Consider the following 16,960-nt stretch of genomic DNA (forward strand, 5'->3'; position numbering starts at 1 on the left):
ACCCTGAGGCGATTAACCTGCTGAGAACATCCTAGTCCAGAGGCACAGAAACCTGACTCTCAGCACTGTGTTTAGCTGAGATGAAGGTCTCATAGGCAGGACAGCTTTCCCTTGCTGTCTGACATCTTCTGCTGACAGTGTCAGTCTTTGCGTGGAGGCCCTGCAGGCCAGGATGGCATCTGTCTGCATCCTTGTGGGCCGTCAGATGCACGTCTGTTTGCTAGGACCTTTTGGGTTCTGCAGGTGGTTGAAAATGTGCTCTGCTTAGGGGTTGCCTTTTTCTGTTCAGTGAGAGACCTCTGAGTAAACATCCACGGGAGGAGTAAAAAGCTATGGGGAGCGGAACTGATTTCATTGTCCCCAGAGGAGGTTTACTTTTATATGACAATCCATACTTTGTAGGTGGCCAGATCAAAGGGACAGACTCTCAGCAAAAACCCAGGTCGCTAGTTTATACGTGCCCCAGCAAGGTGGCCTTACCGGTAGCCAGTCCCATCAGGGGTTGGAGGTAGAAGTTGACAGAGATGCATATTATTCCAGTAGAGTCTCTCAGGGCCCCTGAAGGGACTTTTGTAGTCAGGTTTGGGCACGGATACTGCTGGTAGTAACCTCGGACCCCAAAGTTTTCCTCATTCTAGACAAGGCAGGGTAGGCCTCACAGTCACGTGTGGACCGGTGTCTAAAAACCCAAGACCTAGATCATTAAAAGAAATACGTTCCTGCCTGAACTTTCAACATGCCATAAGGCTTTGGTCGCCCACTTTATGACAGAGAGACATAGGGGTAGCCTTTTATCCTATTTACTTCTGAAAGTCAGGAGGTCTGAGCAAAAATTGGTAGGGCCCTCTGATCAATTGGCCGCTCATTGCAGCTGAACAGCGATAACCCCATAGCTTGAATGGAAATATGGTATCAAGTCTGTCCCCACCGCCCTGTGCCCCACTCTCTCCACTTGGCTCTGCAGCCACCTGGATGAAGAAATCACCATGCTGATCATTGACTATGGCTCCAGCAAGTGCAAAGTCATCTTTGCTGGTGACGTCGCTGCCCAGCGCTCTGCTCTTGTCTCTCCATCCATCCGTCCGTCTCTTTGTCATCGGCGCAGCAAGCACCATGGCAGCACAGTGTGCATGGGCCAGAAGGAAAGCTATGAGGTGACGAGACCCACATCTACTGAGGGATCTTGGTGCTCAAGTACCCGATCGATCAAGCACGGGACGTCCCCAGCTGGGACGATGTGGAGAAGATCTGTCACACAACACCACCTACGACAAGCTGCGTATTGACCCCAAGGAGCGCCTGGTGCTGCTGACCGAGACACCAGGAACCCCAAGGCCACCAAGGAGAAGATGACCCAGACAATGGTTGAGACCTTCAGCACCATTCGGCATGCCATCGGCAAGGTCATGGGATTCAAGGACAGTAGTGTGCCCTCCAAGCCCATCTACGAGGCCTGTGCTCTGCCCCACACCATCCTGCAGCTGGACCTGAAGTTCCCGCGACCTTGGCAACTACCTCACAAAGACCTTCACCGAGTGAGTCCCCAGCTGCGCCACCACCTCCAAGCACAAGATCGTGAGCAGCAGACATTCAGGAACTCTTGGCTATGCTGCCCTGGACTTAAACTTGGAGCAGGAGATGGCTGCGCCGCATCCTCCTGGTCCCTGTGGAGCACCAGCAGCATCATGGTGCGCTTCCGCCAGTCCAAGTCACCTTCCCCAGCAGGCCTGAAAACCGCGGCACCCACAGCACGCCTTCACGGCTATCGTGAAGGGTGACATGGACATCCGGAAGAGCCTGTACACCAACACGGGACCACCAGATACCCCGACCTCATGGACCAGGTGCAGAAGGAGGTCACAGTGCTGGCACCCAGCAACATGAAGATCAGCATCATTGCAAGAACTCCATGTGGGATCAACGTCCAAGGGGCTCTTCTGCAAGTGCTTTCTACATCGACTGCCCGCGGGTGCTGCCACATGCCACGTGAGCCTGACAGCAGTGCAAGTCGAACCTTGTGTTCAAGTGAACTGTTCCCCAGGTCGGTGTTGTACGCCTTGTACATTCCTTTGAGTTAAAACCTAGCGCGTGGGACCAGGTCACTCAGTGGCTGCTGCTGCAAGGGATGGAGAAGACCTAGAGAGTATGTGCCCAGTACTCCTGTGAAGAATGGTCATCGCCAGAAGTGACCATTCTTTGCTGTGTGTCCATCCACCTGCAGGGCAGGAAGACTGAGCCTTAAGATGAATGTCCTTTCTTTAGCTGTTTGTCCACTGGTGACCCTGGGGCTCTTGCTTGCCTTGAGTTGGAAGAGGGCTTACATTTAAATTTATGTATCCTTTTAATTTATGTAAGGTTTCCTTTGTACACAGTTCTCAACTCTTGAGATGACAATAAATCTTGAGTTTCTACTGTCATGTGTGAACAATGTTTCAAAGCAATGCATAATGTTTTCAGCCGCCAGGGTGCTCCTTAGGGGCAATGATGGCAAGACTTCATCTTGCATACTTTTGGCATATTGCCAGGAGGGACCAGTCCCTGCAGAAGGGCATCATGCTTGGTCAAAAAGAGGGGCAGGGGAAAAGAGGGAGGTTCTCAAGGAGCTGGATGGGCACAGTGCTGGAACAATGGGCCCGGGCATGGGGACAGTTGTTAGGATGGGGCAGCACCATGCAAGGTTTCATTCTGTTGTGCACGGGGTCTCTCTGAATCAGAACTGACTTGATGCCACCTAACAACAATGACTGCCATGTATGAACAATGGTCCCCAGCAACACAGCGTTGTGTCAGGAAAAATAAAAGTGCTGCAGTGAATGGCAAAAAAAATCATATCAAGTATTAGTTTTTCCTTTCTAGCCACACACCCTGTTCACTGGACCAAATTACACAGTGTTCAATGTTCTGCTGAGATTACAGAAGAACAAATACTTTAGGAGATCATTTATAAATTTTTGGTTATTAGGTGCCATTGAGTCCGCTCTGACCCATAGCAACCGTATGCACAACAGAAGACAACACTGCCCAGTCCTGCACCCTCCTCACAATTGTCCCTAGAACCAAGCCCATTGTTGCAGCTATTGTTTCCATCCACCTCCTTGAGATCCTTCCACTCTTTCACCGCCCCTCCACGTCACCAAGCATGATGTGCTTCTCCAGGGACCGGTCTCTCCTGACACGTCCAAAGTATGCAAGATGACATCTCGACACCCTTGCATCCAAGGAATGTGTTGACCACACTTCTTCCAAGACACACACTTTCCTTTGGGCAGCCCAGGGGCCTTTCAATATTCTTCTCCAAACCCTTATCATACTGGCCCTCATAAAACTCAGGAAAAGGTTTTACACATAGAAAAATATTCACAGGTGGTTACTAAGGGTGGTGGAAGTTACATGTCAGGCTGCTAACCACAAGGTCAGCGGATTGAACCTACCTCTCTTCAGGAGAAGGTCGAGGCTTTGTACTCCATATAGTTCCAGCCTCAGAGACTCTCAGGGGCAGTTCTAACCTGTTCTATAGGGTCCCTGTGAATCAGCATCGACTTGAAAGCAGTGGGTTTGAGTTTTGAGGCAAAGGGTGGGAAGGAAAGGAAGTATAAATCACAAAGTAGACTGTAGAAGGTGGGGGAAGAAAGGCAAAATACTAGGGGGAGTCAAAGAGTTCATAGAAAAATTTCATTGTAATTTTAACTCCACTTTTAGTCCTTTTCATTCCTTTTTCTTTTGGAAGGTACTAGCTCATCTTTTTTAACAATGTTTTTATTGTGAATTAGGTGGAGGTTGACATTGTAGATCATAGATTTTGTCTTCAACATAACTACTCATCAAACTCTCCATCTGCCTCCCCTGCTCCCCTCCTTTGACTTCTCTTTGCTCTCTTGTACTTAATTCCCCTTTTCCATGAACTTTCTGAAACCCCCTCATAAATAAGGAAAATTTCAGCACAAAGATACTCGGGCAAAGGCAGACCCTCGGATGAGCATAAAAGTTAAAGGCACCAAAGGGAAATACTACAAGTGCACCATCTCACTACAGCAGCAACAACGAGAAGACAAGTGGATACAAACACACAAGGAAACCCATGAAGGAAAGGTGAATGAGATATCTATGTTTGATAAAGGATATTTCAATGTAGGTTTTAATGTAAGCTGTGACTATAATCATGGATGCAGAGCACACAGGAGGCAAAGCTATAGAAACTGAGTCGTAACCTCGAGGGAATGAGTCACCAGGCACAGGGGCTCAAGACCATATTCTCAGGGGATATCAGTTGTGATCATGTAGTCCCAAAGACAGGGTTCTACGCCTTACTCTGAGAAGTAGTGGTGTGGTGTAAAAGCTCATGAGTGGCCATCCAGGGTGCGTCTCGGCCTCGCCTTATCTGTAGCAAAGAAGAATGAAGAAAACTGAGCATTTATAGAAATGATTAATCCAAAGGACCACTGGACCACCTGAACCTCAGCCTCCACAAACCTAAGAACAGAAGGACTGAATGGGGTTTGATTCCCACTGTTGACTGCCCTGAAAGAATCATCCAAGAAAGACCTGGATAGAGTTCAGGTGTGGGGACACAATTAAAATCATTTTCAAAACCTCACACTCACTGCTATCGAGTCAATGGCCACTCATAGAGACCCTACAGGACAGGATAGAACTGCCCCAAAGAGTTTCACTCTCCCGAAGAAGCAGCTGGACCACCAGGACTCTCTTTTCCAAATCTATTCACTTTATAAATAGACGGGAGTAGCAGAGTCAAATGAGGGATATGTTGCCTTCAAAGTCCATAGAGGCCTGCCTGGCATTGTGCCTACTTTTAAGGTATAGGAGGGACCAGATTAACAATTTATCCTTCCCTTTAGAATGAATATTTCAGCATACCCTCAAACATCTAGAAAATTCCCTGCTGTTGTATTTGGTGTGGTAATCAGGAAGGGTGGTTTCAGTGGAAAAATAAACACTTGATAGGATGTTTTGGTTCCAGCTCTAGGGTAACCCCTGCCCAGCTGTTCCAAGGAGAGGATGTAGCCCCACCAGTGATTGAAAGTCTTACCAACTTTTCCTCCTGACTTCCACTGGTGTTGAATGTTTCTTGGTTAATTTCCCACATTCTAGCTTGCAAATGTTTCACCAATAAGACTAGAGCCACTGCTATTTCTCCCTTACTGGGTCCAGTCAGCATAATGTCATGAATATAATGGACCGGGTGATACCTTGTGAAAGGAAAAGGCTATCAAGGTTCCTGTGGAATAAATTATGACATCGTGCTGAGTAGAACTGATAGATTTGAGTAGGACCGTGTAGGCGTGTTGTTGGCCTTGCCAGTGCAGGCAGAGTGCCTCTGATGATCCTTCGAAACTAGAATTGGAAAAAGGTCCTTGATGGAGACTGACAGACCCCTGAAGCGATGGTCTTTAGTTAGGGTACCTTTCAAACCTGGAACTGGACTTACTTCCATGACTTAACTTTAAGCCAAACCATCTATGACGGGCCTCTGAGGTGAACAGTAGCACCAGGAAAGTACACCACCCTTTGAACAATTAATCACTCAATGTCAACGGAGCATTTGCCCAAGGAGAAGGCCGGGAAGGCAGGAAGGGTCAGGAAAAAAAGAACAAATGGAAATGGGGAACCCAGACAGGAAATGGAAAGAGTCTTGTTATTTTGAGGGAAGTGAGTATTTGATTGGTTTGGTTTGGTTTTGGTGGGGGGTGGGGTGTTAAAGGTAATTATTTTATTGTTGGGGTTTTTTAAAATCATTTTATTGGGGGTCCATACAACTCATCACAATCCATATATAAATTGAATCAGGCATGTTTGTGCCTTCATTCTTTTCTAGACATTTACTTTCTATTGAGCCCTTGGTATCAGCTCCCCCCCCCACTTCTGCCCCCCCCATAACCCCCTGATAGATTGCACATTGCTATTATTTTCAACTCTCACACTGACCATTGTCTTCCTTCCCCCATGTTTTCTGTTGTTCTTCCCCCTGTAGAGGGGTGTATAGTTATGTGTTGATCGTTGTGATTAGCTTCCCCTTTATCCCTTCCTCTTCCCTCTTCCCCCTACCCTTCTGGTATCAGTTTCCCCACTCCCGTTCCTGGATTCTGTGTGTTGTGAACTCCCATCCCTTTCTATACCTGTGCACATGTTCTGATCTAGTCTGAATTGAGAAGCAGCACTGGGGTCATGGTAGTGGGGGATGAGGAAGCCTCAAGGAATAAGTGGAATATAAAGTGTTTCATCGATGCTTTAATGCACCTTGGTGACTCATCCCTTCCTTGTGACCCCTCTGTGAGGAGATTGTTCCACTGTCTACAGATGGGCTTTGGAACTCCGCTCCACCACCACCACCCCTCGTTCTCAACAATATGTTGTTTTTTATGTGTCTGCCGCTTATGCCTATTACCCGGTCCCTATGACTCCTCATGATCACACTGGTGGTGTGCTTCTACTATGTGGACTTGTTTCTTCTCTGCTGAATGGCAGTTTGTGTAACTTCAAGCCTGTAAAATCCCAGACTCTATATCTCTTAATAGCCCAGTACCATCTGCCTTCTTCACCACATTTGCTTATGCACCCGTTTTGTCTTCAGCGATTGTGTCTTGAGGGTGAATAGCTCAGACTGCCGATTGATTAGAACAAAGTGTTCTTGTGTTGAGGGAGGGTATGAGCAGAGGCCAAAGCCCATCCCTTACCTCAGTGTATTGCCATATAAATATATGTGGGCCAATCTCTATTTTTGATGATTAATGTATTTACATATGTACACCGCAATGTTTATACCTCTATAATTGCTTTGCTTCCTGGTCCTTCCTCTGTTTCCTTTTACCTTCCTCCTGCCCCACTGTCACTTTCCCCTTATTTCCACCTCTTGGTACCTCCTCTTAGCTAGTTTGCTATTGCTCCGACATCCCCCACCCCAGCCTCAGATCCCCATCTCCTCCTTGTTATTGACTCCAACACCCCAGTTGTTCACCCTTTCATGGTGCAGCCTGCTCACCACCTGCTTCCCCCACCACCCTCACCTCCCAGGTCTCCCCAGGACCCTTGGTCTTGCTGCTCTCTCTTCGGGAATGCCTCCCATGGCTATCCTATATAGGTAGGCACACCGACTATGACAGAGCCCCAACTAATTTTTTTAATGAAAATAGTAAATAAATAAGAAAAAATAAAATTAAAAAAGAGAGAGAGAGAAGAAATGTACAAAATTCCTGGATCTGTTAGCTGGCCTTCAAGACTGTCCAGGAGCTGCCCCTCCTGGCCTTGAGTGCACCCTTGGGGGCTCCTCAGGGGCTTTATAACCCTGCCTTGCTCCAGCTGCTGATCTGGTATGCTCCCTTCTTGGTTCACTCCATTTTGGGGGGTTCAGACTGCACTACCTCCTCACCATGTGACTCCCGAAATGGCCTTTGTCGCCGTCTGCTCCAGTCAGGGGACAGTGTAACACATGCCGTTGTCGGTTGCCCAGCCGCCTCTGTGTCCCATTAGCATCCCCCAGGGACTATGTCCTCCAAGCCTGGTGTGCCAGCATGGGGTTCAGTTGGGCTCTCTCTCTTCCTCCCTCCTGGCCTGCTTCCCTGGGGGTGTGGCATGCTGGCCTCTCCCCAACCTGTTCTCTGCCACACCCACTTCCAGGGAGGGGGTCAGTTTGGCTCTGGTTGGGCCAGCCCTGCAGCTCTCTCTTTTCATGCATTCTTCCACGCAGCCACAGTGTCCTCGTGGTTTGGTGCATCATGGTAGGGTCTGCTTGCCCCGGGCGAGTGAGTGTTTTTTATCTTGTGGGGAGAACAATCAATATTATGAGCCTTCTTCAAATACTCTTTGACACTGTGCCTGTCTGAACAAAACAAATAAATCTTAAAACAACATTTTTGATCTTTCACAAAATTATTGTTGTATTATCTCTCATTTCTACCATATAAGGATTTTAAAAGATATATAATAAAAATGAAAAGCACTGAACATTTACATCCTTAAGCAGAATATCAAAATATTCTCTAAAATCACATAGTCTAAGTGGAAAATATAATCAATTCATTTTGTACTGTAGTGCATTTGAAAGAATAAAAGCTTCTGAAAATAACATATCAGGCAATACTGCTGTGTATATATAAAATTAAAAAGGGAAGACAAACTATTTTTACTGCTTTGGAAAAAAATGTTTCAAAAGAAATTTTTTTCTTTTTTGAATCATTTTATTGGGGGCTTGTACAACTCTTATAACAATCCATATATACATCCATGTGTCAAGCACATTTGTACATTTGTTGCCATCATCATTCTCAAAGCATTTGCTTTCTACTTAAGCCCTTGATATCAGCTCCTAATTTTTCTCCCTCCCTCCCTGATTCCGCCTTTGGAACTTAATACAGAAAGTGACAAAAATACAATAGTGCCTGAGGTTTTGACCAGAATTTTTTAAATTAAAATTTTGATTTAATTTAATTTTTTTTAATTTAAATCATGAACCAAAAATAATTTTTTACTGGTTTTATAGATGAGGATCTTGAAAATCTTTGACATTAATTCATTTACCTAAAATAAAAAGACGTAAATAAAAGTCTGTAATGTTTTGAGTAAGATAAATCACAGTGCAGAACTCTGAGATTCTGAACAAATAATTATACCACTCACGAATGTCATCACATGGCTCTATTCCTTATAGTAATCAGGAGGACTATAAATGGAGTACAGTTCTCCCAAAAGGCTGCTGTCCAAGTGGAATGTATTTGGTTATTTCTATACATATGCACACTCACCAATGCATCATGGGCGAAAGAACAAATGGGAAGTTGAGCCTGCGTTTATATAGTATAAACTAGAGAAATATACATGCACAATTGCAAGAGAATGACTAAAAAGGGTGTAAGGAAGGGGCCTTTGTTGAGGTACACCCAGTCTAGCCATTGTCTTTTGTTCAGATGTAAAACAGCAGAGCCAGAAGGAGTGTCTTCCCCTCTCATTTCCCGATTCATTCTGTACAATTACTTAGTTCTAAACAATCATGGAGACAAAGCTATCATGCGCTCAGGACAGGGAGTACAATTTCTCTGATAAGAAGTAACCAGAGGAGAGAGTACGGTCCAATTCCCAGCCTCCTTGTCAGAGAATGTCCTGAGTTCAAGACCTCAGCTTTGGTGACCTGAATAGGAATTGAGTGAGACACTGTGTGTCCCACCCCAAGTTAAGAATAGATTCTTCTTTTGTGTGTGCATTTCCTCCAGCAGGTCCCCATCCCAGTCACTCCCAACTTGGATCCCCTGAGGATGCTGACCGATGAAGCCGATGTAGCCATCTGGCAGAATGAGGGCCTCCCTGCTGACCGCATGTCCATGGAGAACGCCACCATCCTTGTCAACTGTGAGCGCTGGCCGCTCATGGTTGATCCCCAACTGCAGGGAATCAAGTGGATCAAGAATAAGTATGGCGAAGACCTCCGGGTTACCCAGATTGGCCAGAAAGGGTGAGTGGTCGTCCACCAAAGTTCCCGCTTGTGCCAATTATACAAAGAAAGAAAATGACTGTGACTCCGTTTAAGTCCCGGCCAGTTATTTCCACATGCGGTTAACTCTGTGCAACTTCACCGTTAACTTCGCCCGTTTTAAGAAGCATTTTTTCAATGAAGCATGCCTGCGCATTAAACCTTTGCCGTGCTTTCTCCTTAGTACATATATGCTTCCGCCTCTCAGCCAACGGAGACGTCATTGCTCCACCAGCCCTGTGTTTCCATCTCCCCACCTCTCCTGAGCACTTCCCGCTCCCCACACTTCCTCTTCCATTGCTGAGCATCTCTGTGTCTTAGAAGTTCTTCCACACAAGTAGCCAAAAGTTGATTTTCTTCATGCTGTTACCCACTCCTCCTACTTCAGTCTCTGGAGCCACATGGAGCAAATTCATTCTCCCTTTTCCCTGAGGACCATTTGTGTATTTGTAATGAGGTGCATAGCAGATGCATTAGTTGCAAAACACTTTGTGTGTACTTGTATCTGCTGTTTGCTTTTATATGTTTGTGAAGGGACAGGGATGGCAGAGGGAAAGACTAGCCAGCACCCACCCCACTCCCAGTGGCCCAGTCAGTGCTTTATTGCTTCATCCTGAGTTTATTCTTGTAGTGTCAGTACACGACGCTTGCGTGTGCTATTGGGATACATGGGGAAACCCGGATGGGGCAAAGTGGGGGAGCGATAAGGAAAGCGTTCATTTATTAGCTACTTTAAATATCCCAGTCTTGGGATTAGGGGCTATATCTCAAGTGCTCTGTGTAATCCACACAACCTATAAAGTTAGGGTTGTTGGCAGCATTCCCCATGTGAGGACACTGAGTTTCAGAGAAGGTAAGGCCTATCTTCAGGGGTGCCTCGTTGTACTCTCAAGTTGTGTTCTCCAGTTTCATCTACCCTGGCATCCCCTCTTTCTTGCTCCTTCATCGGCTTTCCCTTCCATTCTGCATCTGATTCACCAAGCTCGGGGCATTCTACTTTTCCTTCCCCCCTTAAACAAAGAAACAAGCAAACCAGGTAACTCTCTTACTCACATTGCTCCCAACCACTGTCTTTTTGCTCTACTGCCCTTCCACCAAAATTCCTTTCAAGAGTCATATACAATCACTACCTTCAGGCCCTCTCCTCTCTTAAACCCCTTCCAATCCAGACTCTCACCACTAAGAAGGTCTTGTCAAGGTCACCCATGATTTCCATATTGCCAGACCCAGTGGCCACCCCTTTGGCTCTGACATCCGTGCCTACTTGCAACATTAACCTGGCTGGTCACACCATCCTCCCAGAAACACTTTCTCCTTCACCTTTTCCAGGTTTTAACCCTACTTCACAGTCACTCCTTCTTAGCCTCTTTTTCTGGTCCCTGATCATGTCTCCTTGATTTCTTAAGGTTGGAGCGCCCCAGGTCTCCACTACCCCAGACCTCACTTGTACCTTCTCAGTTCTCTATAGTCACAAATTTAGATAGCTCGTCAAGGCTCTTAACTTCAAATCTCACTGCCATCCTGTCAAGTCTGACTCATTGCAACCCTATAGGACAGGGTAGAACTGCTCCTGTGGATTTCTGAGACGATACCTCTTTACAGGAGTAGAAAGCTCTGTCTTTTTCCCAAGGGGCTGGCTGGTTGTTTCAAACTGCTAACCTTGTGTCTAGGAGCCCAACACATAGCCACTACGCCACCATCTTTAAAATAATATGTCCTAAATTTATACCACCAGCCCATATCTCTCCCCCGAATTCAACATTCTTTGATCTGATCCCTATTTGGTATTCAAAAAATTTTTTTTTCTCCTATCAAGCTTGTTCTGATTCGTGGCAACCCCCTGTGTGCATAAAATTATTGTGCCCTATGGGGTTTTCAATGGCTGGATTCTGGAAGCAGATCGCCAGGTCTTTCTTCTGAGGCGTCTCTGGGTGGTTTCAAATCACCCACCTTTCAGTTAGCAGCAGGCGTGTTAACTGTTTGCACCGTCCAGGAATTTCAAATACAATGTGTCATTGGATCTAGGACTGATCCTAAATCCGAGGTCCTTAAGTACAGCTACCAAGAGTATTTCCAACTAAGTAGACTACAGGCAGTTAGGGTTTGGACATATCGTTTGAAGGGAACAATTCACACCACTGCAGGGCTGGCTCATCCTCGCACACTCTTCAAGTCTTCTCGACTGCCTTACTTAACATTGCAACCGTGTCCTCACTCCCTACAGCGCCCCACTCTTTATTCTTTTCTTTCCTTCCTGGTCACATCTTCTAACGTGCATTTAATTTGCTCATTTGTCATTATGATTATCTCTCACTAGCATATAAGCTCCTGAAAAGCAAGAATCATCCTTTTGGCTTACGACTATGTCCTTAATACCTAGAGCACACAGTAAACCAAAAAACCCAACTGTCATAGAATTGATTCCAACTCAGGGTCACCCTACACAGGGGCAGAGTAGAACTGCCCTGTGGGTTTCCAAGATTATAAATCTGTAAGGGAGTAGAATAGTCTTCCTCCCACAGAACAGCTGACCGTGCAAGTTAGCAGCCCCGAAGTAACACTCTACACCACCAGGGCTCACAGTGGGCCCTCAATCAGTATTTGTTACATCGATTCTTTGTTCGTGTCCATTGACTACCTTCTTTCAGGTGGCTTTCTTGAATTGTTGCGTTTTATTTAAATATTAAATCAGATTAGACTTATTAAAAATATTATTACTTGTCTCGCTGCCTTCAAATCAATTCTGACTCACAGCGACCCTACAGGGCCGGGTATAACTGCCCCTGTGGGTTTCCAAGAATGGACCGAACTCTTTACGGAAGTACAAAGCCCATCTTTCTCCCATGGAGTGGCCAATGCTTTCGAACTGCTAATCTTGCAGTTAGAAGCCTAATGCTTAACCCCCTAAGTCTTCATCATATCAGTGAAAATTTGAGTTTTAACTTTATTTTCATTATACTACACGCTTTTCTTCTTACTTAGTTTCCATCCATTTCGTCTATAGATTTCACTTTTACCAGCATGTTTAGGCAAATCTTTTTCTTTCTAGAAATCCCATCAATATTCTCCCACATTTATTTTTAGTTTATCATATATCGGTTCTCACATTAAAATCCAACCACCTGGAATAAATTTTAAGGTATCATATGAGGTATGGATCTAATTTTCAGTTTTCTAATGGTTAGCCCATTGTTCCAATACCATTTACTGAATTCTGTATCCTTTCTCCAGTTAATGAAATGTGTGTGATATATTAAATTATTTTTGCCCTGGTGGAATAGTGGGTTAAGTCTCAGACTGCTAACACAAAGTGAGCAGGTCCCAACCACCAGTCTTTCCGTGGGACACAGATGAGTTTTCCTGCTCCCACACCAAGTTACCATCTCAGAAACCCACAGGCCAGTTCTACCCTGTTCTGTAGCATTGCTAGAAGTCGGCATTGAGCCGATGGCAGTGAATTTTGAGTGAGAAATTATTTTTTAAAGAGATTTATATTCTCTTATTTATCTAATGTATACCCATTTTAATTACTTAATCTTATATTTAGTAATGTTTATAATTACACAAATGTAATATGTCAATTATTTTTCAAAGGTGAATAACAAAAGTTTTTTAAGAAAATGATTTAAATTCCCTTTAATTCATTCAAAGGCAGTATTGACTTTTTAATTTATGGTAATCTTTAACACTTCTTTGTTACATCTGTATTATATATTTTACACAAAATATATTAGTGTTTGGTAATGTGCATCTATTCTCTTATCAATTTTTTTTCTTTTTATCTTCCTTTTTCCAGTTAACTATAAGAACCTTAGTCAAGATAAGTAAATTTTGATTGTTATTGATATTTTGAATTGGAATTATATCAAACTTATGGTGACTTAGGGAAAAACTCCATTTTACTATGTGTATTAAGGTGTTTATAATATTAGAAGAGTTCACACTAGCCCAGATCTTTGTTCCTGATTCTTAAAGAAAGCATAACAATGTAGTCTAACACACAGTCACTCAAAATTGTGATAGAAGACTATTTCATAGCATGAGAAAGTGTTTATATTTTATTTTACATAAAAAAATCAGATCATAAGACAGTACACCATATGAATGTAATAACAGAAACCTAAATTTGAAAATATATAATATTCAAATACATAGAGCTAAACACAAACATGTAGATTATAGATGGTAGATCTGTAGTTCATTTTGTAATTATTTTTTACTCTTGTATATTTTGCTACATGTATAGAAATGTAGACAGTAACATAACTGTCATTTTCAGTAGACAAAAATGTGGCCGCCTGAGTTATCCCAGCCAAGCGGCCCTGCCTTCCAGTTAACTAGTATGTTTGAGAAGGCCAAAGTTGTCTTGTTAAATTGCATCTGAATCCATTCCTTAGCACAGACTCATTCTGCCTAACTTTCTCCCCCAGTTACCTGCAAACCATAGAACATGCCCTGGAAGCTGGAGACGTGGTGCTGATCGAAAACCTAGAAGAGTCCATTGACCCTGTCCTGGGACCCCTGCTCGGGCGAGAAGTCATTAAAAAAGGACGGTGAGGCACAGATGTGCTGCTAACTTTTGTGATGAGCTCATTCACAGGCCCGCTCACCACTGTGGAGAGTTCTGCTCGGCCTGGCATTCCCGATCCTCGGCTCATTCCAAGTAGCTCCTCAGTATGCAAGCCTTCACCCTAAAAGAAGATCTGCCCTCATCTCCCAAGCAGGCTTTCTGGAATAATTTGCTTCCAGCCATCAGTGCCTTTGTTTTAAAACCACAAGCTGCGCTGCTGTCAGCTCGGATGCATGGTGGTTCCACGTGTGTCAGAGTAGAACTGTGTTCCATGGGGTTTTCAATAACTGATATGTCAAAGTAGATCACTCTGCGTTAAGATCATCCCTTGCCTTCAGAGGTACTTGGGTTGTATACCTTGACTTGTTGAATGCTTTCCACCCGTGGAAGTCATTCCTTTGTCAGACAAAAACATTCCAACTGGAACAGAAAGCCCCTGCAAGGCGCTTGTGTGCCAACTACAAGAAGCTGCCCTTTCCTCCAAACACTTTACTGCCCCCTGCTGGAAATGTCTCATAATATACAAATTCCCATTGATTCCAATATAATTGGCTCTTCCCTCTCAACAAATTCACTGTCACAGAGTGGATTCTGACAGCTACTAGTGACCCAATAGAACAGAGTAGAATTGTCCCATTGGGTTCACAACCCTAAATCTTTCCAGGAGTAGAAAGCATCATCTTTCAACTTCAGAGTGGCTAGTGGTTTTGAACTGCTGACCTTGTGGTTAGCAGAACAGTACATAACACACTATGTCAGTAGGGCTCCTTAGCTCTCCCTAGAGTTATACAAAATCAAGCTTGGTAACTGGGAGAGAGAGGCTATCACCCGTCTCCCCTGTGTGGACAGTACACATGCAATAGTCTTTGTGCTCACCATAGACAACGCAAGGGAGAACCCATCTGTTTCTGTCTCTGTTCTTTTTTTCAATGATCAAAAATGCTATGACTTGGCAAAAGTCCAGTGGGCAAGTAGCACCAAAACTCTTCCCTTGATCAACTCCTGCAGAAAAAGAATCCACTTTCACAGAGATCCTTTTGTGTTCCAGATTCATTAAAATTGGAGACAAAGAATGTGAATACCATCCCAAGTTTCGCCTCATCCTTCAGACCAAGCTGGCCAATCCTCACTACCAACCTGAGCTGCAGGCTCAGGCAACCCTGATCAACTTCACCGTGACCAGGGACGGCCTGGAGGACCAGTTGCTGGCTGCCGTGGTCAGCATGGAGAGGCCAGACCTAGAGCAGCTGAAAGTGAGCCAGGGACTCACTGGGGGAGTGGGGCAGAAACTGCACTGCTATCGGATCCTGCAAGGCTCCACACTCGGGATGTGTTAAGTTGGGTTGTCTAGAGAAGCAAAACCAGTGACACTCACATGTGTATGAGAAAGAGCTTTATGTTAAGACGTAATCTTAATCAAGAAGGCATCCCAGTTCAACTTAAGTTCATGGGTCTAATGTTAGCAGGACCCTCTTCAGACTCATGGAGCTTACAGGCCAATGACATGGGAAGGTGAAGCATGATGCAGAAAGATCACAGGCCAGAGGGTACAGAGTTGAATGGATTCAAGGTCAATGGAAACATGGCAGGGTGCAGACTGCTCTCTAGGTCGGACCCACCCCTAATGGCAGGCACAGCGTCTGAGTAGACAGGAAGGCGAAGGGGCAGAGAGGAAAAGGAGGTGTCCCTAGCTTCTCTCTTATAAAAGGCCATACCTCCCAGAAGGCATTATCAGACTGTGAGCTGACTGACAGGTTGGACTCTACCCCTGTACGATGCAAGTTGACATAAATCCAAATGCCACTCTGGGGGTAAGGGTGAGAAGAAAGAGAGTTGTTTTGTGGCCCTGAGCATAGGGTACTCAGTCAGCCCCTAGAGGCGCTCCAGCCCCACCTAATCACCTACAAAGACCAAGTAGACAAACTGAAGACAGTTTGGAAGGAAGCACAGAGAGGGAGAACACAATAGGAATAATGGATGCTTCCGTGGCCAAAAGGCAGGAGTCTGTGGGTATTGCCAACCGTTAACCCTCCTGGCTACTAAGTAAAAGGTTGGAAGTTTGAGTTTACATTCAGAGGTGCCCCAGAATAAAGGCCTGGCAATTGAATTTTTTAAAATATTGGCCACTGAAAACCCTGTAGCACATAGTTCGATTCTGGTATACACAGTTCACCATGAGTTGCCATCAACTTGAGGGCCACTGGTGGATGGTTTTGTTTGTTCGTTTGGCTTAAGGAAGCTATAACTACTGTGCTCTTGTGCAGCCTGTGGCCATTGCCTTTGGATACAAGCTGCCTGCTTTTTCATGGAAAATGCTGCCGGTCTGTTGTTGGCTTCAACCACAGCTATCCTGGCCTCCCTGGCATTTCTCGTCATAATCTTGTTTTAAGACCAGAATTTTTGTTCTGACTGCCAAAATGCTCTATACCCAGATGCTTCAAATTACTTGGGAACTGGCTCAAGTGCAGTATGCTCATTGATGTTCTTCCTAGTCCAAAGTAGAACGAAGAAAAAGATTTTTTTTTTAAACCCTGCCATCGAGTGAGTTCTCCCACAAAGGATCCCTCCACAGGGGCCCAAGACTGTCAATCTTTACAGGGACAGATGGTCTCATCTTTCGCCCTCTAAGTGGCTGGTGGGCTGGAGCCCGTGGCTGTAAACAGCCCAGTGCCAACCCTCCAGCACCATACATTAGCTCTTGTCCCTGTAACATTATCCTGTTTCCTTTCTTAGTAATTCTCACCACTCCCTGAAATGGCATGACTCGTTTGTTAACATTCTCATATTTTGTAATCTATTCCTGAGCTATCAGCATGGGAGAACATGGTTATCCGTGTTCTTGATCCAGTCCTAAAACCAGGCATGTTCGAGAGCTGTTGCTCCACATGTATGTGCTGAATAAATGAATAAAT

At 44.9% G+C, this 16,960-nt stretch overlaps 1 protein-coding gene across 1 annotated transcript in view; it reads left to right on the top strand.

Annotated features, from left to right (window-relative positions):
- DNAH9 (dynein axonemal heavy chain 9) overlaps positions 1–16,960 on the top strand; it is a 419,100-nt gene that overhangs the window by 292,416 nt on the left and 109,724 nt on the right. The window contains exons 53-55 of the mRNA XM_075561068.1: positions 9,225–9,460; positions 13,909–14,031; positions 15,097–15,301. Of these exons, the coding sequence (XP_075417183.1) occupies positions 9,225–9,460; positions 13,909–14,031; positions 15,097–15,301 (564 nt within the window). The remainder of the gene's footprint in view (positions 1–9,224; positions 9,461–13,908; positions 14,032–15,096; positions 15,302–16,960) is intronic.

This window comes from Tenrec ecaudatus, chromosome 10 (genome assembly GCF_050624435.1).
Source record: "Tenrec ecaudatus isolate mTenEca1 chromosome 10, mTenEca1.hap1, whole genome shotgun sequence".
Taxonomy (NCBI): Eukaryota; Metazoa; Chordata; class Mammalia; order Afrosoricida; family Tenrecidae; genus Tenrec; species Tenrec ecaudatus.